This window comes from Acromyrmex echinatior, chromosome 11 (genome assembly GCF_024713525.1).
Source record: "Acromyrmex echinatior isolate Ae372 chromosome 11, ASM2471352v2, whole genome shotgun sequence".
NCBI classification, from domain to species: domain Eukaryota; kingdom Metazoa; phylum Arthropoda; class Insecta; order Hymenoptera; family Formicidae; genus Acromyrmex; species Acromyrmex echinatior.
Genome location: NC_141862.1, coordinates 2,162,495 through 2,180,646, shown reverse-complemented (window position 1 = coordinate 2,180,646; position 18,152 = coordinate 2,162,495). Strand labels below are relative to the sequence as shown.

The following is an 18,152-nucleotide window of genomic DNA, read 5'->3' as shown; positions in this document are numbered from 1 at the left end:
GAATACACTGTTAACAACACTCTAGATTAATATCTACTGCATACTGAGCGATATTATCGATAACTTTAATACTGCGATCGAGAGCGAATTATAATTCTATGTATCCTCTCTTTGTAATATTTTCATTGCTTCTTGTTAACATTGTTAATGATCCAACATGGATCGAAACATTTGTTTTTTGTTTTGTTTTGCTTATTACAGGTATATTAAAGTTATATTTAGCTAAACGACAGTTTTATTTATTAACGTATTCAATTTTTAACTTATGAGGTTACGCCTAGTTGGGTTCGCAAAAATTACGTGATATTTAAGAATTTTTTTGCAGGTTTAATGAATATTTATTGAAATTAATAAAACGATATCTTAAAGTGCATATTTTAATATACTTTCACAAATTTGTTTATTCAAAAATAATGAAAAATGACAGAAATATCGCCGATCTCTCAGAACGCTTTTTTTCAGCATTAATTACGATGTACACAATATCTCCAGCCCTGCTTATCTGAAGTCAAAATCCAAATAGATTGCATTAGTATATTGTAATACGAAGGAATTGGACGAAGGGTTTGATTAAATATTGATTTTTAAATAATTAATAATTTAAAATAATTAATAAATATTTAATAATTTTACAAAAAAATCACTTTTTCACAGTAAACGAATTTTGGTTTTTTTTTTGCAATAAAAAAAGTTTTGACTAAAATGAAATCCTTCGTTCAATGTCTGGCAAATTTTACATGCTTATTTGTGATAACAAATAAGCATGTAAAATTTGAAGTTTTTGAGAAACTTTGTACACTGCAACGGCATTTAAAAAAAAACACACAGTTTCGAGATAATCGCGTTTAAAGTTTCAAGTCTATATTTTTCACAGTTAAAATAAATTTTCTTCAACTTACATAGAGTCATCTATTCCAGGGCCGTAAAAGGTCCCTTCTGCCTCTATTGCCACCTTCAGGATGTCGAGTTGGTGCTGTCTGTGAGCCATCCTTTCCTTTCTAGTGGCCTCTTACGCGCGCCGCTCAACAATCATCACATGACCTCGTCTTGTTTTGCAATATATGAATGGGCATTTTGGCCACAAGGCACGCCTATGCCTCAAAAATTTTCAAATAGGCTATTATCCTCGTTAAAAATGCAAGCAGATGTATATGCTGCAATTTCAACTGAGAGTGTACCGCCCGGAAGACTCTTTGGGCTGATTTTCCAAATCAGTTGATTATAACTTCCGTTATTGTTCTGCATGAATCCGTCAACGCATCTTTCAAGCAGTTCCTTTTTAGATAAATTCTCATAGATGGACTTGATAGCTGTCAAAACATCTGGTGGAAGAGGCTTATACGTGTGCTTGAAAGTTCCGTTCTCGTTCTTTTTATCTTCAGGCAGTGCTGCGTAAGCTCTCTGCCACTCACACCACGAGTCACTTTCGGGAGGGCATTTTTCGTGACGCGGATTGACGCTTCGTTGGTAGAGCTGTAATGATCAAATCGCATCCATTGCTTCGGTCAATGTGCCGACGAATCGCTAAGCCATAATACACAGTTAATTTGTCGATCATTTTTCCGATTAATTTTCCCTTGCTTCTGAGTCTGCTCCTTTATTTTTCTTTTTGCACTCGCGCAACCTACTGCTCATTCGCTTTTGCACATGACCTATGCACTTCTTTTTTACAATGTCAATATCTGCGTAAGGCGATGATTTCAGGATATCACTGCACTGTAAATTTTGGAGTCTCCGTCTCCAATATAATGAACATATTTGACACCGTGCAGACCTTCGGAACATTTGCGTAATGGCATCGACCTCCATTTTTCCTGCTGAGTGATTAACTGTGATGGGTACGTCATGGGTTTTCTTCATACTCGACTTCATTTAATTTCTTCGACCACGATTCACACATTTTGCAATATGCCCTTTTCATTATGACATCTAAAACCTTGCCAATATAATGTCCAATCAAGGAAGCAACTCCATACAGTGAAATAAATCTATGTGTCTTCCATGTACCATCACCAGATACTGTTAAATGATTTTTATTCGGTCCATTAGTCTGTTCTATTTCTTGCTTCACAGCTAATTTTGCGAATAAATCGAACATATACATCTTTTACGTATGTTGTAGTATAATACAAATATCATAAGTATTATGAAAGAAAAACGGCGGCATATCCATGAGACCGCAAAATTTTGCACAAGTTGCATGTCCTAAGTCGAGCATTTTCATTGTAAAAATAAAACGTCTACTTACTTCGTATAAATGATTTATAAACAAACTCGAAGGAATGTTTGCTCACACTTATCACACATGATGCAATTTTGAAGCCTAGTCCTCGCGCATCTGTTGATGCAAATTTAATGTCACCATTATATACTTTGCACTTTATATTGCGAAAGAGCTGAAAAGACTGTAATAAAATTCAAAATTCAGTATTCGACCGAATAATTAATGACATGGTCACCTCCTCGCCCTTAATTTTCTTCCATAACGCATTCCATAATGCATGAAACTATTCTCATCAGTTTCTGCTGTTTTTGGATTGAAACTCTGCTTCCTTTTTTTCGACTTTGACTTGTGCATATTGTCTGATGATCTGCGTTCATGTGAAACTTTATGATGAAAAGCCAATTATAAAAAAGCGGCAAAAGCTGTAATAAATGCAGAGAAAAAATTAATTTACTCTGATCATAATGTATTTTTGAACGTTTTAAAGCCTATACACAACTGCCTCAAAGTTTTGATTTTCGAACAGAGGTTCCAAAAAATACTAATACTAACGTACTTGAATGTATACATGACCATGAATCTCGAGCGACACAATAGGACGCCTGCGGAAAGTTGTGGAGCGCTGTTGCTCCTGACTCGAGCTAGCGCTTTCTAAATACAACTTTTGAATGAGTGCACCGATTCTTTTAAAATTTTGAAGAAATATTATTAAGATTACATACTTTAAGAAAACACAATTTAAAAAAATTTTTTTTTTCGATCTACCTAACTAGGCGTAACCTCTTATATTAATCTTAGGCTTATAGCCCTTTTTCTTTCGGTTTTTATTTTATTAAACCTTATTACTATTTTAGTTTATACTTTATATTCTCAATTTATGTAATTCATCAGCAGATTAAAAATCTATTAACATTAAATAGTATTATGAAAAATTAAAAAAAGCAATGAAAATTTTGACCATAACCAAATATGGCTTGAATTCTTTTGTATTTCTATTCACAAGGGAAGTTATCCAGATCTAATTAGTCTTGAAAAAAAGATTAGAAGTTATAGTATCCTATCTGCTATTAACTAAAATGAATTCCATTCGCTTAGAAAATTTGATATTCGTTAGAAGAATGGAGTTAAAATCCACTATAAAGGGATCTTTTCTAAAATGTAAAATGAGTTTAAATGTCCGTTGTAAAATAACTTTAAATAAAATTTTTTCGTAAATTTTTTTTTACTTTTTGGATTTTTCTACGTATGTATGAATAATATACGTAAGTGGAATAGAAAAGAAAACCTTGGTCTCGATTTCATTGATATGTTCCATGTAATTCTAATTTTTCTACTTTATAGTACAGGAAACTATTTTAATAAACTTACAATAAAATATTTTAAACTTTTCAAATTTCAATTCATTGAAAACGTATAATAGATAATACATTTTATTATTCATACGTAAAAACCTAAAAAAAACCTAAAAAGGACAAAAATTTACGAAAAAATATCATTTAAACTCATTTTCTGAGCAAATGTATGTATATAGTACTCATTTTAGTTAATAGGAGATAGAATACTGTAATTTCTAATCGTTACTTTTTCAAAACTAATTGAACATCTGGGTAGCTTCTCTTATAAGAATATTAGAGAATGTTTTTATAAAAATTAAAAATGTCGATCTTGACAAAAATCGACTTTTTTTATTTCAATCAGATTTTTCAAGTAGAAATAAAAACTTGAAATTTTTTAAATATTTTTTTCTTAACAGAGAATTTCAAGACAAACAACTTAATGTGATTATTTTTTGTTTTTCATAATTTAAATAGAAATTATGTTCAATTAAACGTTTACGAAAAAAAAATAAATTAAAGTTATTAGCAAATTCATATCTAAGAAACTAATAGAGATAAAAATTTAAAAAAAAAATAACTAAATACATATTTTAATATAAGAAATATAAATTAAAAAATCACTTAAAAAAATCGACAGAGGTGACGAATCATCCGATTTTTTTGGCGTGGAATGCCGCATTATACATATATTTATCAGGATAAACTTAAAACAGGTCTCCTGAATAACTCACTTGTTTTTAATAATAGAAGGAAAAGTGCAAAAATTACATGGTTTCAAGGGGGACGTATTTTAGTCATATGTCTTTCTTCTAGGTGAAGACACTAAAAAAATATAAAGGCCTCCACTTTTTTAAATGGAATTGTATAATACTTTTTATACAATATGATGTGTTCCTCTAATTATTTTGCATATAAAAGTATTAAGGTAATGATAACAAAAAACCAATAATTAACGAGATATTTTATACTTTATTCTGTTATATGTAGGTATAACATATTAAATATCTCATAAACTATTAATTTTTTGATAATCGTATTTTAATACTTTTATGAAAGTACTTTACAGAATAATGAGATGAATCAGTTGGTGGAAAGAAAACATAATTGCTTTAAAAAAATATGTGTGGAAAATGGATAATTTTTTAAATAAGTTATTATGTAAAAATTGATGAGAAGTATGTAGGTACATGGAAGCAGTACGTCCATAAATATGTGGTGGGTTAGGTTTTTCAGAGTGGAGCCCCCATAGGGGAGGAAGGGGGAGGAGGAATGTACTGTTTCATACAAACACTTTTCATTGATTTTCATATTCGCATTGCACTGTTGTATAACTGTGACAGATTTCCTAACTTGAATAGTCATCAACTTTAACGTTTAATATTTCAGTTCGCGGAGTACAATATAATATTTTACTTTCAGATTTTTTATTTCATGCAAAAACGCGTCAAATGAGCGTAATTTCATTGAAATTAAAAGCGAGGACTTTTGAATAAATACTCAAATATCTAATCAAAACAAATTCTCTACTGCAAAAATAAAAATTGTATAGAAAATTTGGTCATTATACAGTTTAGTACCAACTACCTTAAAAATCAATAAAATTCGATGCGTTTTTGCATAAAATGAAAGAATCAGAAAAAAGTGTCGCTCTGCCCCGCGAACTGAGAATTAAGCGTTAAAGTTGACAACTTTTGATGTTAAGAAATCTGTTACAGAGACAAAATGAGGGTAATTCTTCAGGAGAGCTACCTCCGATTTCGATGAAATTAGGCTCATTCAAAAAATCTGACAGAAAAAAGTTCAGGACTGCTCTGCAAAACGAGATATTAAGAGTTACAGTTGATTAAAGTATTACTACTAGTGCTTATTAATTCGAATCGGCATAGCCGCCCCGAACAAAAAGAAAAAAACATCCCACTTGGGGCCTAACTGCCTAGAAGTTGCAGCCTAGACAATAAAATGCCCGCTCAAAGATTGTTCAACCCCATTGTCTTGATAGGTTAGGAATATTCCAAGCGGACACTGTCTAGGCTGCAACTTTTAGATGGTTAGGCTCCAAGCGGGTAGGATATATTATTTTTTTTGTTCGGAGCGGCGTAATCCTGAAATAAACACTAGTCTATACACTCTACTGTTTACAGACAGATTAATGATCGTGTTACGTAGTAACACCTTAGTCAACTTTAACGCTCAATATAAAAACGCGCCGAATAAACCTAATTTTATTAATTTTTGAGATGTTTGATGCTAAACTGTATAATTTGTTTTAACCGAAAATTTGTTTTTAAGCAAAGAATTTGTATTCTTAAAGCAAATTATTTGTTTTTAAATCAGAACATTTATGTAATTGAAGCAAAAAGATTCATTCTAGCCTCACGTTCTCCTATTCCATCGATATGAGATTTCCTAACCTGAATTCTGTCAACTTTAACAATATCTCGGTTCGCGGGGCAAAGCGACTATTTTTTGCCAGATTCATTCATTTCATACAAAAATGTGTCAATTTTATATAACATCGAAAGTAAGGAGGATAAACTCAACAATTACCATTGTCAACTTTAACATTTAATATCTCGATTCTCAGGATAAAGCGACACTTATTTCTACCAGATTCTTTCGTTTAATGTAAAAATGCATCGAATAAATTAATCGCCTAATTTTCTTGATTCTTGAGATGCTGTAGCTAAACTGTATTATACTTTTATTTTCGCAAAGATCTATTCATTGAAACAATCTTTCTAGAAGTAAATTAATTTCTTTACCCATATAAGTAGGTGCCTTCCCTTGCTATCCTTGAAATAAAGAGCATGTACAGGAAGTTCCTCTAGACTAAGAGTAATTCTTGCCTCGCGATCTGATGAAATACTTTGTAAATGCGCAACTCGCGCTGTGATGGGTACAATCTCACCAATTGTTTGTATGGTTTGTATACAATTCTCTTTATAATCAGGTAAGGACGCGTATCGAGGAATATCCTCGATCAAAATCGGGATATGTGGGATATCAGATTGTAAACAATTCTCGCGAACAGCCAAACACGACAGCCAAGAAGAAGATTCCAAACATACCCGTTCAATCTGTTCCATGCCACTAATGTCGCCGACTGGCTGAGTTCAACAGAACGCTTAAGAGGGGAGCACAGACTCTTGCATAAAGCCGGTTCTACATTATTTGCAAGCTGATCACAAGTTTGTTGCGACAGCCGATATGAAGCGTTGATTTCAAAATGTAAGCTTCATTGGCTAACAAACTTGCGATCGACTTGTAACTAATGTAGAACCGACTTAACACATAAAGCATAAGAAATTCAACCAATTAAAGTTCTTTATTTCATGGAAAAGAAGGAAACGGAGGACTTTAATTGGTTTATTTTCTTATGCATTACGTATTACGAATTATGCAAGGATCTGTGTTCCCCGCTTTATTTTTCAACAGTTGAAAGTTTTCTTCGCGCTGATTGGGTTATGCTTTTAAAGAGAAATAGTCCTATCTTAGCAGACAATCATAAAACGGTTAAAAAACTATTGTGTTCTGCTAAACGCAGCCTATAGTTGCACATTGCTAGATTCACACTGGATCCGACGTGCATCGTACGACGCTCTGCATCCAGAAAACAGAATTTTGCTTCATATCATCGATACAAAATGAAATTCTGCTTTCTGATTGATTGCGGAACGTCATACAATGCACATCAGGTCCAGTGTAAATCCAGCAATACATGATGGAAAGGAAACATGGGTTTTCAGCAGAAAAAGCAGCTTTGCAACTATTGTAAAATTCTTTAATATGATTGATCTTGCCCTTAGTATCAGTTTCACCAACGCCGATCAAACTTAATCGGGATTAATTGTCAATCGCAATTGGTCGATTCTACTAAATAGCAATTGGTCAGTTAATAACCGATTAAGCTAACTGGTCCTTAGTTCCTGGATCTTATGCATGTCTACATTGCGCAGCAACAGTAATTGATTATTGCATGGTCTACAATGGGCAGTAACAGTAATTGATAACAGTAATTAAGGCTGCTGCAAACAAAATTTCTGTAACAGTAACCTTAAGACGTAAACTTAAGCCGGTGAACATTCAGGATACTGCTTTAAATCTACTCTAATGGAAATAAAAATAGTAAACTTATCCATAAAGCCAGTTTCAACCGGTTGAAATTCGCCTTATGGATAAGTTTACTACTATTTTTATTTTCATTAAAGTACGTAGATCTAAAGCAATATCCTGATTGGTTCACCGGCTTAAGTTTACGTCTTAAGGTTACTATTACAGAAATTTTGTCTGTGGCAGCTCTAAAGGTCATTCTACGTTGGCGGTGTCATAAATATTACAAATCACAAGCTCGTTATTTCAGCCAATCCGATGTTTCAATTTTAAAGTCGCATGACGCTTTCGACACTACGATATAATCAATATATTGTAGAATGGCCTTAAAGCCTGCGGCACACTGGCACTGACAGCACCGCAGCCAATACGGTGGCAAGATTCTAATCCAGCTAGCAATCCAGCAGAAAAACAAGCATCGTGTGCCGTTGGCTTTACTATAGGAATCGCGCAAATCATACCGCTTGCTTTTTTTCCATTCTATTACATAAAGCACGGTAAGAGGCACGGGCTAGTGACAAATTAATTTTAATATGAATTTTAAAAAAATGTATTAATTTATTTCTATACATTTTACCAATATTCTTATTTTTTCAACGGATTTACTTATTAATTGCATTTAAATCAATTAATTCTATTAAAAGTTGCTTAGTAATGTTGAATTTGTTAGAGATCTTACAAGTAGAGATCAGCCAATGCTTATTCGATTCGTGATTGGCTCCTGTTGTTGTGAGAGAGGATGTGAGAGTGAGAAAAGCGAATATGAGAGTCATATACTACGTTTATACGGCACGCTTTACGCCGAAGTTATAACATCGATGTTATGAAACTGGCCAATAACAGTCACTCCATTCTTCAGAGAAATAGCTATGATTGGCTATTCCTCTGTTTCATAACATCGATATTATAACTTCGACATAAAGCTAGTCACACACTTTCTGTAACAGTGACAGTAGTGTTTGACCAATCTCGATTGTTAAACTGGAAACACAATGAAAAGCACAGGCAATAGGAACAAGGAATAAAAGATTTCAACTTATCAGAAAGCGTTCTATTCTATTATTCATGGTTTTTAATAAGTTTTTGAAATTTCTTATTCCCTATTCCTATTGCCTGTGCTTTTTATTGTGTTTCCAGCTTTAAGGTCGTCTCATGGAGCAAAAATTGACAACGGAACAAAACTCGCGGAATTAACATGACAAATCAGTCGTTCCACTATTTTCGCAATAATTTCACCGTTACAATTTGCGGAATGAACGAAAGTTGCACATAACTTTAATATTACATGCTGTCAATGTATATTACAGCCATTGTCCATATAAAACGATTGGTTACATACTATTATATTTTTTGTCTTCTTCATTATTATGGACACAGTAGCAGAATATTAATAATTCGATAATTACAGTAAATATGAATCAGCAGCCTACAATTCCGTTTATTTTCTTTTTCTTATGTCCCAGAATAGAATTCTAGATATAACAGAGAAGCGCAACCGAGTATATTTAAAGATTATATTATATTTAATCGTCTAAAGAAAAAATAGCGACTTATGTTTACATCTGTCCGCAAACGGAGTGTGATTCCTATAATAGTAGTGTAACAGTAGTGTTCCTATAACAGTATGTTTCTACTGATTACAAAAAAATATTAATTCTCTTTGGAGACTATAATATATTGGGTCATCTAAAAAGTATCCGCGGTTTTTTTTTGTCACTAGATGTGTGTTGATGGATATATATCTAGTGACAAAGTACCACGGGTACTTTTTAGATGACCCAATATATATCAAGATTTAAAAATAAAGATAACCAAAAGATTACCAAAATTAGAGTCCTAGGCTGCGTTCTACTTAACGCTCGCAACGCTCGCGAGCATCATTTATTCTTGTTTAATATTTAATTAAAGACAATAATATTTAATTAATGACAAGGATAAAATAATTCTACGAGCGTTGTGAGCGTTAAGTGAAACGTACCCCTAGAAGACTCTCCGTAGAAAAAATGGAACCAATCAGAAATTGGGACAGCGGTTGCGCTTCTCTGTTATATCTAAGATTCTATTGAGTGGAAAACACGGAAGCGAAATAAAGTTTTACCAATTATGAGTTTTTTAGGGGGGATTATTAAAATGTTTCATAATGATTGTGTTGAAAGTCCGACAATTATTGGCACGCAATCACAATTGGAACAAAAAATTGATTAAATATATATTTGTTTATACATTTAACTTCGACCGTTCGGCGTTCTTTACTTTAATTATGAGATAGTTTTACGATTATATTAAAAATATTTTACTGCTAAAAAAGTTTTAATGTTTACCAGTTTGTTATGTACATTATTATATTTACATTAAAATACTATTTTTATTACAAATATTATAAATAACATAAATGATATTATATTATTCCACGTGTTCTACTTCACTTATTTCGCTCAATGAGACATCAAGGAATTAGAAAAAGCGTAAGAAAGAAAACGGAGTGGATGTGATTTGTCGTGTTGATTCCGCGAGTTCCGTTTTGTTGCCAATTTCTGCTCTATGGGACGGTATCTTTAGGGTGCCATTACATGAAGCACGGAAATGCGGAAACGCAGAAAACAAAATTAATTAAATTTTACTAGATTTCTGCGTTTCCGCATGTTATGTTCCAACTGTTTTGATCTCCTTTTGATGTTATATTACATGCAGTACCATTTGAGCGGAAAAGCGGAACGGGGAATTAGAAATTACTAATTTTTAACGGTATTAAAATATTTGTATTCAATACATAAGCTGAAAAAATAAGCATATTGATAAAAATTGCAATAAATTAAGTAATTACAATTTTTTTTAAATGAATACAAAAGTATATTTGTCACTATATTTCCGCTTTTTCGCGGAAATTATGCTCCAGGTAATATTAAGAAATTAAAATAGGCGGAACAAAATGCACGGAAACGCAGAAATGTAGTAAAATTTAATTGATTTCTTCTTCCGCGTTTCCGCGTTTTAACATTTCCGCGCTTCATGTAATGGCAGCCTTATGGCAGAATTATGCCATAAGGCTTTTCTTTTTAGAAAAATCATTCTGTAGCTTTATAAAAATTTAAATTTATAAGCGTCTTTCCAATCCACAACATAGCGGCGAGTCATGTGACCTGAGATCTACTACATCAAAGATATCAACGTTCAGTGTCCATACTGTATGTACTTATACTGTAATACCGGCTGCAGTCCAGCGCGATGTACATTGCGTGCGACACGCGATATCCAATGACAGTATACCTTTAGAATGAGAATATCAGTAAAGCTGTACACTTATTGGATATCACTTGTTGCGCGCGACAAACATCGCGTTGCTTGTGCCGGAGGCATTAAGCCGATATTCTATATTAGTTGTAGTTAATCGCAAGTTTGTTGCAACAGTCAATATGAAGCGTTGAAATGCAAGTTTCAGTTTGCAGCCGATATTCAAGTCACTAGATTATAAAATATTACAATTGATTTCAAAAATGTCGCTTAAAAATGGCTGAAGTGCATAGTACACGATTTAAAATACACCAAGGTCCATTGGATCAATTGGGTGCAGCTAACCTAATCATACATTTTCGAAACATTTTCAAGCGTCAATTTCGAGGTTGAAGGTACGAATTCATCATCATTGTGTTGATACTAACATAATAAAAATCTCTTCAAGGTTTTTTTTCTAGTTTATCATCAGTATCGTATTGTTAAAGTTAATAATGCCAAGTTGTTACGTGTCTAAGTGCATAAAACAGGTTACAGGTTTGCCTCGATCGAATAATCTCTTAAAAATGCTCAAGCTTATGCGATAATCACAAGTGTGATGTGTACTTTCGTATTCCTGAACAGTTCTGAACTGTACTTACACCCTTACTGTACATACAGCACAGAAGATTAAAACAATATCGCTGCAATGTTGCAATATTGCAGATTGCAATGTAATATTGCAGAGATATTACAGAATATAAATTAACAATATGCTTGCAAAATGTCAGTAATATGCTTGTAATATTCCATAAACATTGCAAAACTGTAATTCTTTAATTGTTACAATAATAATAATAATAATAATAATAATATAAGTTTTTACAATATTATGTAGTATAGTCTTTTAGTTTAACAGTCGTTTTTATGATATAATAATTAATATAATTCATTTTATATTTAAATAAAAAATTTATTGATCTACTATTTGACGACCATTTCATTAGCTAAGTTTTATATTTATTTTAAATATGAAATCAAAAGATTATATAATATCGAGTTTGAATACAATCAATGCATCATTATCGGATAAGACGATAAGCAATTAAGTTGCTGAAAACGATTTATCGAAATATTAATTATGTGATCGATGATGTATTAGGTATAGTAAAAAGAAATCCATTATTTTTCCAATAGATGGCTTTAGTAATCTGTATCTCGTTTACACGTGATACAGATTATTAAAGACATCTATTGGAAAAATAATGGATTTCTTTTTATTACACCTAATATTTATGCGAACGAATATTAACCCGATGTGAACGCAAGAATAAACCAGCGCTTGAACTTTATTGATAAATTTCATACCGTCCTTTTTTAATCGATTTCAATTGACTCGAAGTCGTTTCGAATTAAAAAGAATCACTGCGATTTACTTAATCCATGATTAACTTACCAGCAACTGTATTATTATATTAATGTGGATAATATTTGTAGTTTGTTTAGGGCACACACAAACATGCTTTATCCTTATGAATAAATTTATCCTTCAGAATTAATACTATTATATATTTATACTTATATATTTATACTTACTACATTTATATACATAATATTGGGTCATCTAAAAAGTATCCGTGTACTTTGTCACTAGATATATGACCATCAACACACATTTAGTGACAAAAAACCGCGGATACTTTTTAGATGACTCAATAATATTTTATGGTTTTATCATAAAAAATTGCTTATAAAAAAGCATATATCATTAAAAACGCGATTTCTAGAAAAATTAAAGTTAGTGAAATATATATATATTAGGTGTTGGAATTAATTCGTAGCGTTTTACAAGTGATGGGAAGTACTTTCATTAATGTATTTTTTAATGCTCATGTGAAATAAATAACATTCTTTCATTAAAAACGCTACGAATTAATTCCAACACCTAATAGAAATAGTTTTTATTTTAGAATCTTCGTAAAAAATTTATTCAAATACATTACATTGCAATATTGCTGGAACGTTTTGTTGCAATGTAACAAAAAGCGGACATCTTAACATTGTTGGAATTTTGATTCAGCAACAATGATTCAGCAATGTTTCGCCATCATGCAATATTACAATGTTTCAGTGAAATCAATCTGCAATATTTCTGTAATCTTTCTGTGCTGTATAGGACGTATCTTTCGTGCACTTTTATGTACAAAACTTCTACGACAAATAAATCCGTATTAAACTAAAGAACATATAAATTGAGCATTCATACGTATTTTTTTGTTCATAAATAAATTAATTACAACTAAAAAACATTGATTTACATACTTGACAGCTTCAAAATTTTTCTTAAATAAAGCACGTAATACAAATACATAAATTCGAAATGATCGCGTTTCGCGTGAAAATGGATGCGAGTTTGCGGTACTTTATAGATCTAGTGATTTTAGCCGGTATTACCACAGTATATGTACATACAATACAATATGGATACTGAGCGTCGGAACCTTTGATGTAGTGGATCTCAGGTCACATGACTCGCCGCCATGTTATGGATTGGGAAGGCGCTTATAAATTTGAATTTTCATAAAGCTACAGAATGATTTAAAAAAAAAAAGACACAATTTGGTCATGTCATGAAAATTGTTTATAGCGAGTAAATTTTAAATCAGAATTATATAATATTATTAATATAATGTTAATAAACTCATTATATAAAAATAATATTCATTAATAATAATATTAAACAGTAATAAGTAAATTAAAAATAATAATTGATTAAATACTGTACGAAAATTGTAATTGAATAATTATGTATGAAAAAAATATATATTGCATGAAAATTGTAATTAAATGTGAGGTTGTAATTTAATAATATACGTACACACACACACACACACACACACACACACACACATCACACACACACACACACACACACACACACACATTTTCTCTCATTCTCTCTCCCATTACGCCATTGAATGGAAAGAGACAGAGATGGCCGTCTTCCATGGTTCCTCTCTCTTACTTTTATCGACCATTTTGACATATGGATCTTGCAGTCCATTCTCTATGTCTTTGGCTCTACCTTAATGTCAAAAAATCTTCACATTCAGTTAGATTGCATTGTTTCTGTGAGAATTTCATGTTGTTTTCAGCGAATAAAAATTGCACCAGTGTAGTTTAAAGTTTTATATATATATATATATATATATATATTCGATTAAATAGAATGCATTAAATGAGACCAATAGTAGATTTACCAGGTGTATGCATAAGTTTTTTCCGGTTTTTTGGTAAAAAAAAAACACGTAATTTTCAAGGGAAATTAATTTTTTTTTATTCAAAATATTGGCCATCGGCTTCTACACATTTCGCCCATCTTTCAGGTAATTTATGAATACCATGCCAGAAAAACTGCTTGTCTTTTGCGGCAAACCATTCGTCGAGTCATTTTCCAACTTCCTCGAAATTGATGCGAAGAGGTGATAGTCAGATGGCGCCAGGTCTGGGGAGTATGTGGCGTTGCGAGCGTTAGTTGCGGCGCTGCGAACGTTAGCTGCGGCGCTGCGCGCGTCCGTCGCGACGCTGATACGGTCGTTCTTTCCATGACTCTTCCCATTCTCTCTCCGGCGTCATGGCGTGCCGCGTGCAGACCTCGTGTAAGTCTCTGCGATAGTCAGTAAGTTAGAACTCGGACGTTAAAGCTCCGAATTACTTTGTGTATTCCGCGAGGCCGATACCGATCATTATTCATGTCCGCGATAATTATTAGCGTTGTCAGATAAATTCTTAGAGTGTATTTTCATAGTTTTAGTATTGTAACTCCGCGACACGATGCCGGTATCCGAGCCGACTTACACGCGCAATCACGTCTCTACTTTCTAATCAACATTTGTATTCAGTATTTAGTTAATTAGGCATTAAGTGTGTATTAAAACGCCTCATGGCATAAAATCAGAAGCAGTGCGTAGCGCTCATTCTCAACCTAACTTTTTCCCGCCATACGTCCTTCGCCGTGGTTGGTAACCACCGGCGCCATATTGCGTAGCACGCGATCCAATAGCCACAAATTGGTGACCCCGACGTGATCGCGCGGTGTTTTTGCTGTTGTTTGCGCGTGTGTGACTTCGTGTGTTCGACCTTACGCGCGCATCTAAATAAACCGCCGACATGCTTGGTGGCTCTAGCGATTCCCCGGCGTGCAATCCGGACGGCGGCGCACCATCGCGTATTATCGAGATACCCGCGCTTTCGCGAGTCGGTGTTAGGTCCATACCGTTCTGGAAAAAAAAAACCAGATCTTTAGTTCGTGCAAATGGAAGCTCAATTCCTCACCGCAGGCATAACGGTAGACGACACACGGTATAATTACGTAATACAATGTCTCGACAACGATTCCTTGACCGAAGCTAGTGATATCATACTTAATCCGCCCGCGATGGACAGATACGCCGTGCTAAAAGACAGGTTATTGAGAAGCTTCGCGGACAGCGCCGATAAAAAATTGCGCAAATTGTTAAACGAAGTCGACCTAGGCGACCGTCGCCCGTCTCAATTGCTCCGCCGCATGCGGGATCTCGCGCAAAATGGCGCATCGGAAGAAGGATTGAAATCGTTGTGGCTGCAGCGCTTGCCGCAACAGGTACAGGCGATATTAGCGTCCAGCAAGCACGAGCTGGAGGAACTAGCGCAATTAGCGGACCGAATCACGGACGTGCTTAGCCCCAGCGCCATGGCCGTCGCAACGGTTGCGCCGACGAACAGTAACACTAAAGACGCACAAATATCCGCGCTTACTGAACAAGTAACTAAACTAGTAGCTCATTTATCGCGCGACAGGTCGCGGCCCTCGCATAATTCGCGTCGTAGAAGCCGCTCCAAGTCCCAGCCCACGAGCAAGCCGTGCTGCTATCACCAACGCTTCGGCGGCAGAGCGCTCAAATGTACGCAACCGTGCAGCTGGAAGCCGACGGCGTCAACGGAGAAGGAAAACTAACAGCCGAACTATCCCCGACGGCAGGAAGTTCGGCGGCGGTGAATCGCCGTTTAATGGTGCGTGACCGTGTCACCGGCACCAATTTCCTGGTGGACACGGGCGCCGACGTCTCGACCGTACCCGCCTCAAGGCGCGACCTTGCTCACTTAGATAAGCAGGTACTCTACGCTGCGAATGGTACGATCATCTCGACGTACGGGCAGAAGCTACTCCGGCTCGACCTCGGATTCCGCCGAGTGGCCCTTCATGATCGCAGAAGTGGACACCTGCATAATCGGCTCGGACTTCCTGGCGCGCTACAATTTGCTGCCTGACATCCGGCATAAGAGGCTTATCGATGGCGACACGCTCTTCAAGATTAACGCACAGCTCGTCTATAAGACAGTACCAAAGCTGACAGCCTTCGCCGACGACTGCCCTTTGAAAGAATTACTAAAAGAGTTTCCAGAGATCACTCGAACATCGGGTACGCACAAGCCAGCCGCACATGCGGTAGAACACGTCATCGAAACAAAAGGGCCCCCGGTGTCAAGCAAAGCCAGACGACTCTGCCCGGAGAAATTTAAGGCAGCCAAGCAAGAGTTCGAATATATGATTCAACATTTGCAGGCCTTCCAAGAGCTCTTGGGCCAGCCCACTGCACTTGGTCAAGAAGAAGAATAGCGATTGGCGTCCGTGCGGGGATTACCGCAAGCTCAACGAGGTAACCGTCCCGGACCGTTACTCAATTCCGTTTCTTCAAGACAGCACACACTTTCTTCATGGTAAAACAGTTTTTTCCACGATCGATCTAGTACGCGCATATCAGCAGATTCCAGTTCGCGAATCGGATATTCCGAAAACTGCCATCATCACACCATTCGGGCTTTTCGAATTTCCGTATATGACCTTCGGACTTCGTAACGCAACTCAAACCTTTCAACGATTCATGGATCGAGTAACCATAGGACTCGATTTTTGCTTTACTTATATTGACGATATTCTAATCGCTTCGCAAAACGAAACTCAGCACAAAGAGCACCTAAGGATTCTGTTCGGTAGACTGCAACAGCATGGAATAGCGATCAACCCGAATAAATGCGTGTTCAGGCAGAAGAGTGTCAACTTCCTTGGACATATGATCAGCGCCGAAGGCATCAAGCCCTTGCCCGAAAATGTTCAAGCAATTGTTGATTTCCAGGAACCAGCCACTGAAAAAGGACTTCGACGATTCCTGGGAATGCTCAATTTTTACAACCGGTTTTTAAAGGATATCGCAAGTATACAGGCGCCATTGTTAAAAGTAATTTCTGGGCGTAAACGCAACAACAATGCGAAAATCGAGTGGACTCCTGAGCTCAAGCAATCCTTTCGACGAGTCAAGGAACATCTTGCTCAAGCCACCTCGCTCGCATTTCCGAACAGCAATGCAACACTCTCGTTGCAAACAGACGCCTCAGATAAAGCAATCGGCGCAGTATTGCAACAGCACAGCAACGGATTTCTCCAACCACTCAGCTTCTTTTCAAGGAAACTCACGCCTACACAAACTAAGTATAGTGCATACGATAGAGAACTATTAGCTATCTATGCGGCTATCACACATTTTTGATATATGTTAGAGGGACGAAATTTTCACGTTATCACGGATCATAAACCTCTCATTTACGCATTCAAGAAGAAGTCAGATCAAATGTCGCCAAGACTCGTCATCTACTCTTCATTTCAGAATTCACAACTGATGTACGTCACGTTTCAGGCGCCGATAACATCGTAGCAGATGCATTATCTCGCGCCGACACTATCGTGATGCCAACTAGTCTCGATATGCAGGAGATTGCAGAAGCTCAAGCCTCGGATGATGAATTGCAGCAATTGAAGCAGTCCACATCAACGTCTTTGAAGCTCAAAAAGTTTACCTTATCGGAAACAGCATCCAGCATTTACTGCGACACTTCAGAACAAGAGATCAGACCTTACATTCCTGGACCACTACGAAGGCGAGTTTTCGACATGGTGCATCAAATGTCGCATCCAAGCGGCAGAGCAACTCACCGGCAAATTGCACAAAAATTTGTGTGGCCTTCCATGTCTAAGGACATTAAAGAGTGGGCCCGCACTTGTGTAGCATGCCAACAATCCAAAATTCATCGTCATAACCACACCACACCCTCCAAAATATCAATACCAGATTCTCGTTTCGAGCATGTACATATCGACATCGTCGGTCCTCTACCTCCATCCAAAAGTTTCAGGTATTTATTAACAATGATTGACCGATTTACTCGTTGGCCGG

The 18,152-nt window shown here is 35.5% G+C and overlaps 2 protein-coding genes and 1 pseudogene across 6 annotated transcripts in view; 1 reads left to right on the top strand and 2 right to left on the bottom strand.

Moving 5' to 3' along the window:
• The window catches only part of Art7 (arginine methyltransferase 7), an 80,367-nt gene extending 73,651 nt beyond the window's left edge, over positions 1-6,716 (bottom strand). For 3 of the 4 annotated variants that reach the window (XM_087411456.1, XM_011053239.2, XM_087411459.1), the window contains exon 1: positions 6,630-6,716. The gene's annotated coding sequence lies outside the window, so the exon portion shown is untranslated. Of the gene's footprint in view, positions 1-6,323; positions 6,437-6,629 lie in introns of those variants that run through there. The other variant, XM_087411458.1, reaches the window with a different exon arrangement.
• Positions 171-6,647, bottom strand: LOC105144367 (uncharacterized; annotated as a pseudogene). The gene is made up of 3 exons (XR_015546748.1): positions 6,324-6,647; positions 2,249-2,405; positions 171-2,073 (listed from the first exon to the last, which is right to left on the bottom strand). The product of XR_015546748.1 is annotated as an uncharacterized LOC105144367 (transcript).
• Positions 6,717-14,495: 7,779 nt separating the features above from the next.
• On the top strand, positions 14,496-15,877 carry LOC147908016 (uncharacterized). The gene has a single exon (XM_087411059.1). The coding sequence runs from the start codon at positions 15,197-15,199 to the stop codon at positions 15,875-15,877; it is 681 nt and encodes a 226-aa protein (XP_087267185.1). The 5' UTR covers positions 14,496-15,196.
• The last annotated feature ends 2,275 nt before the right edge of the window (positions 15,878-18,152 follow it).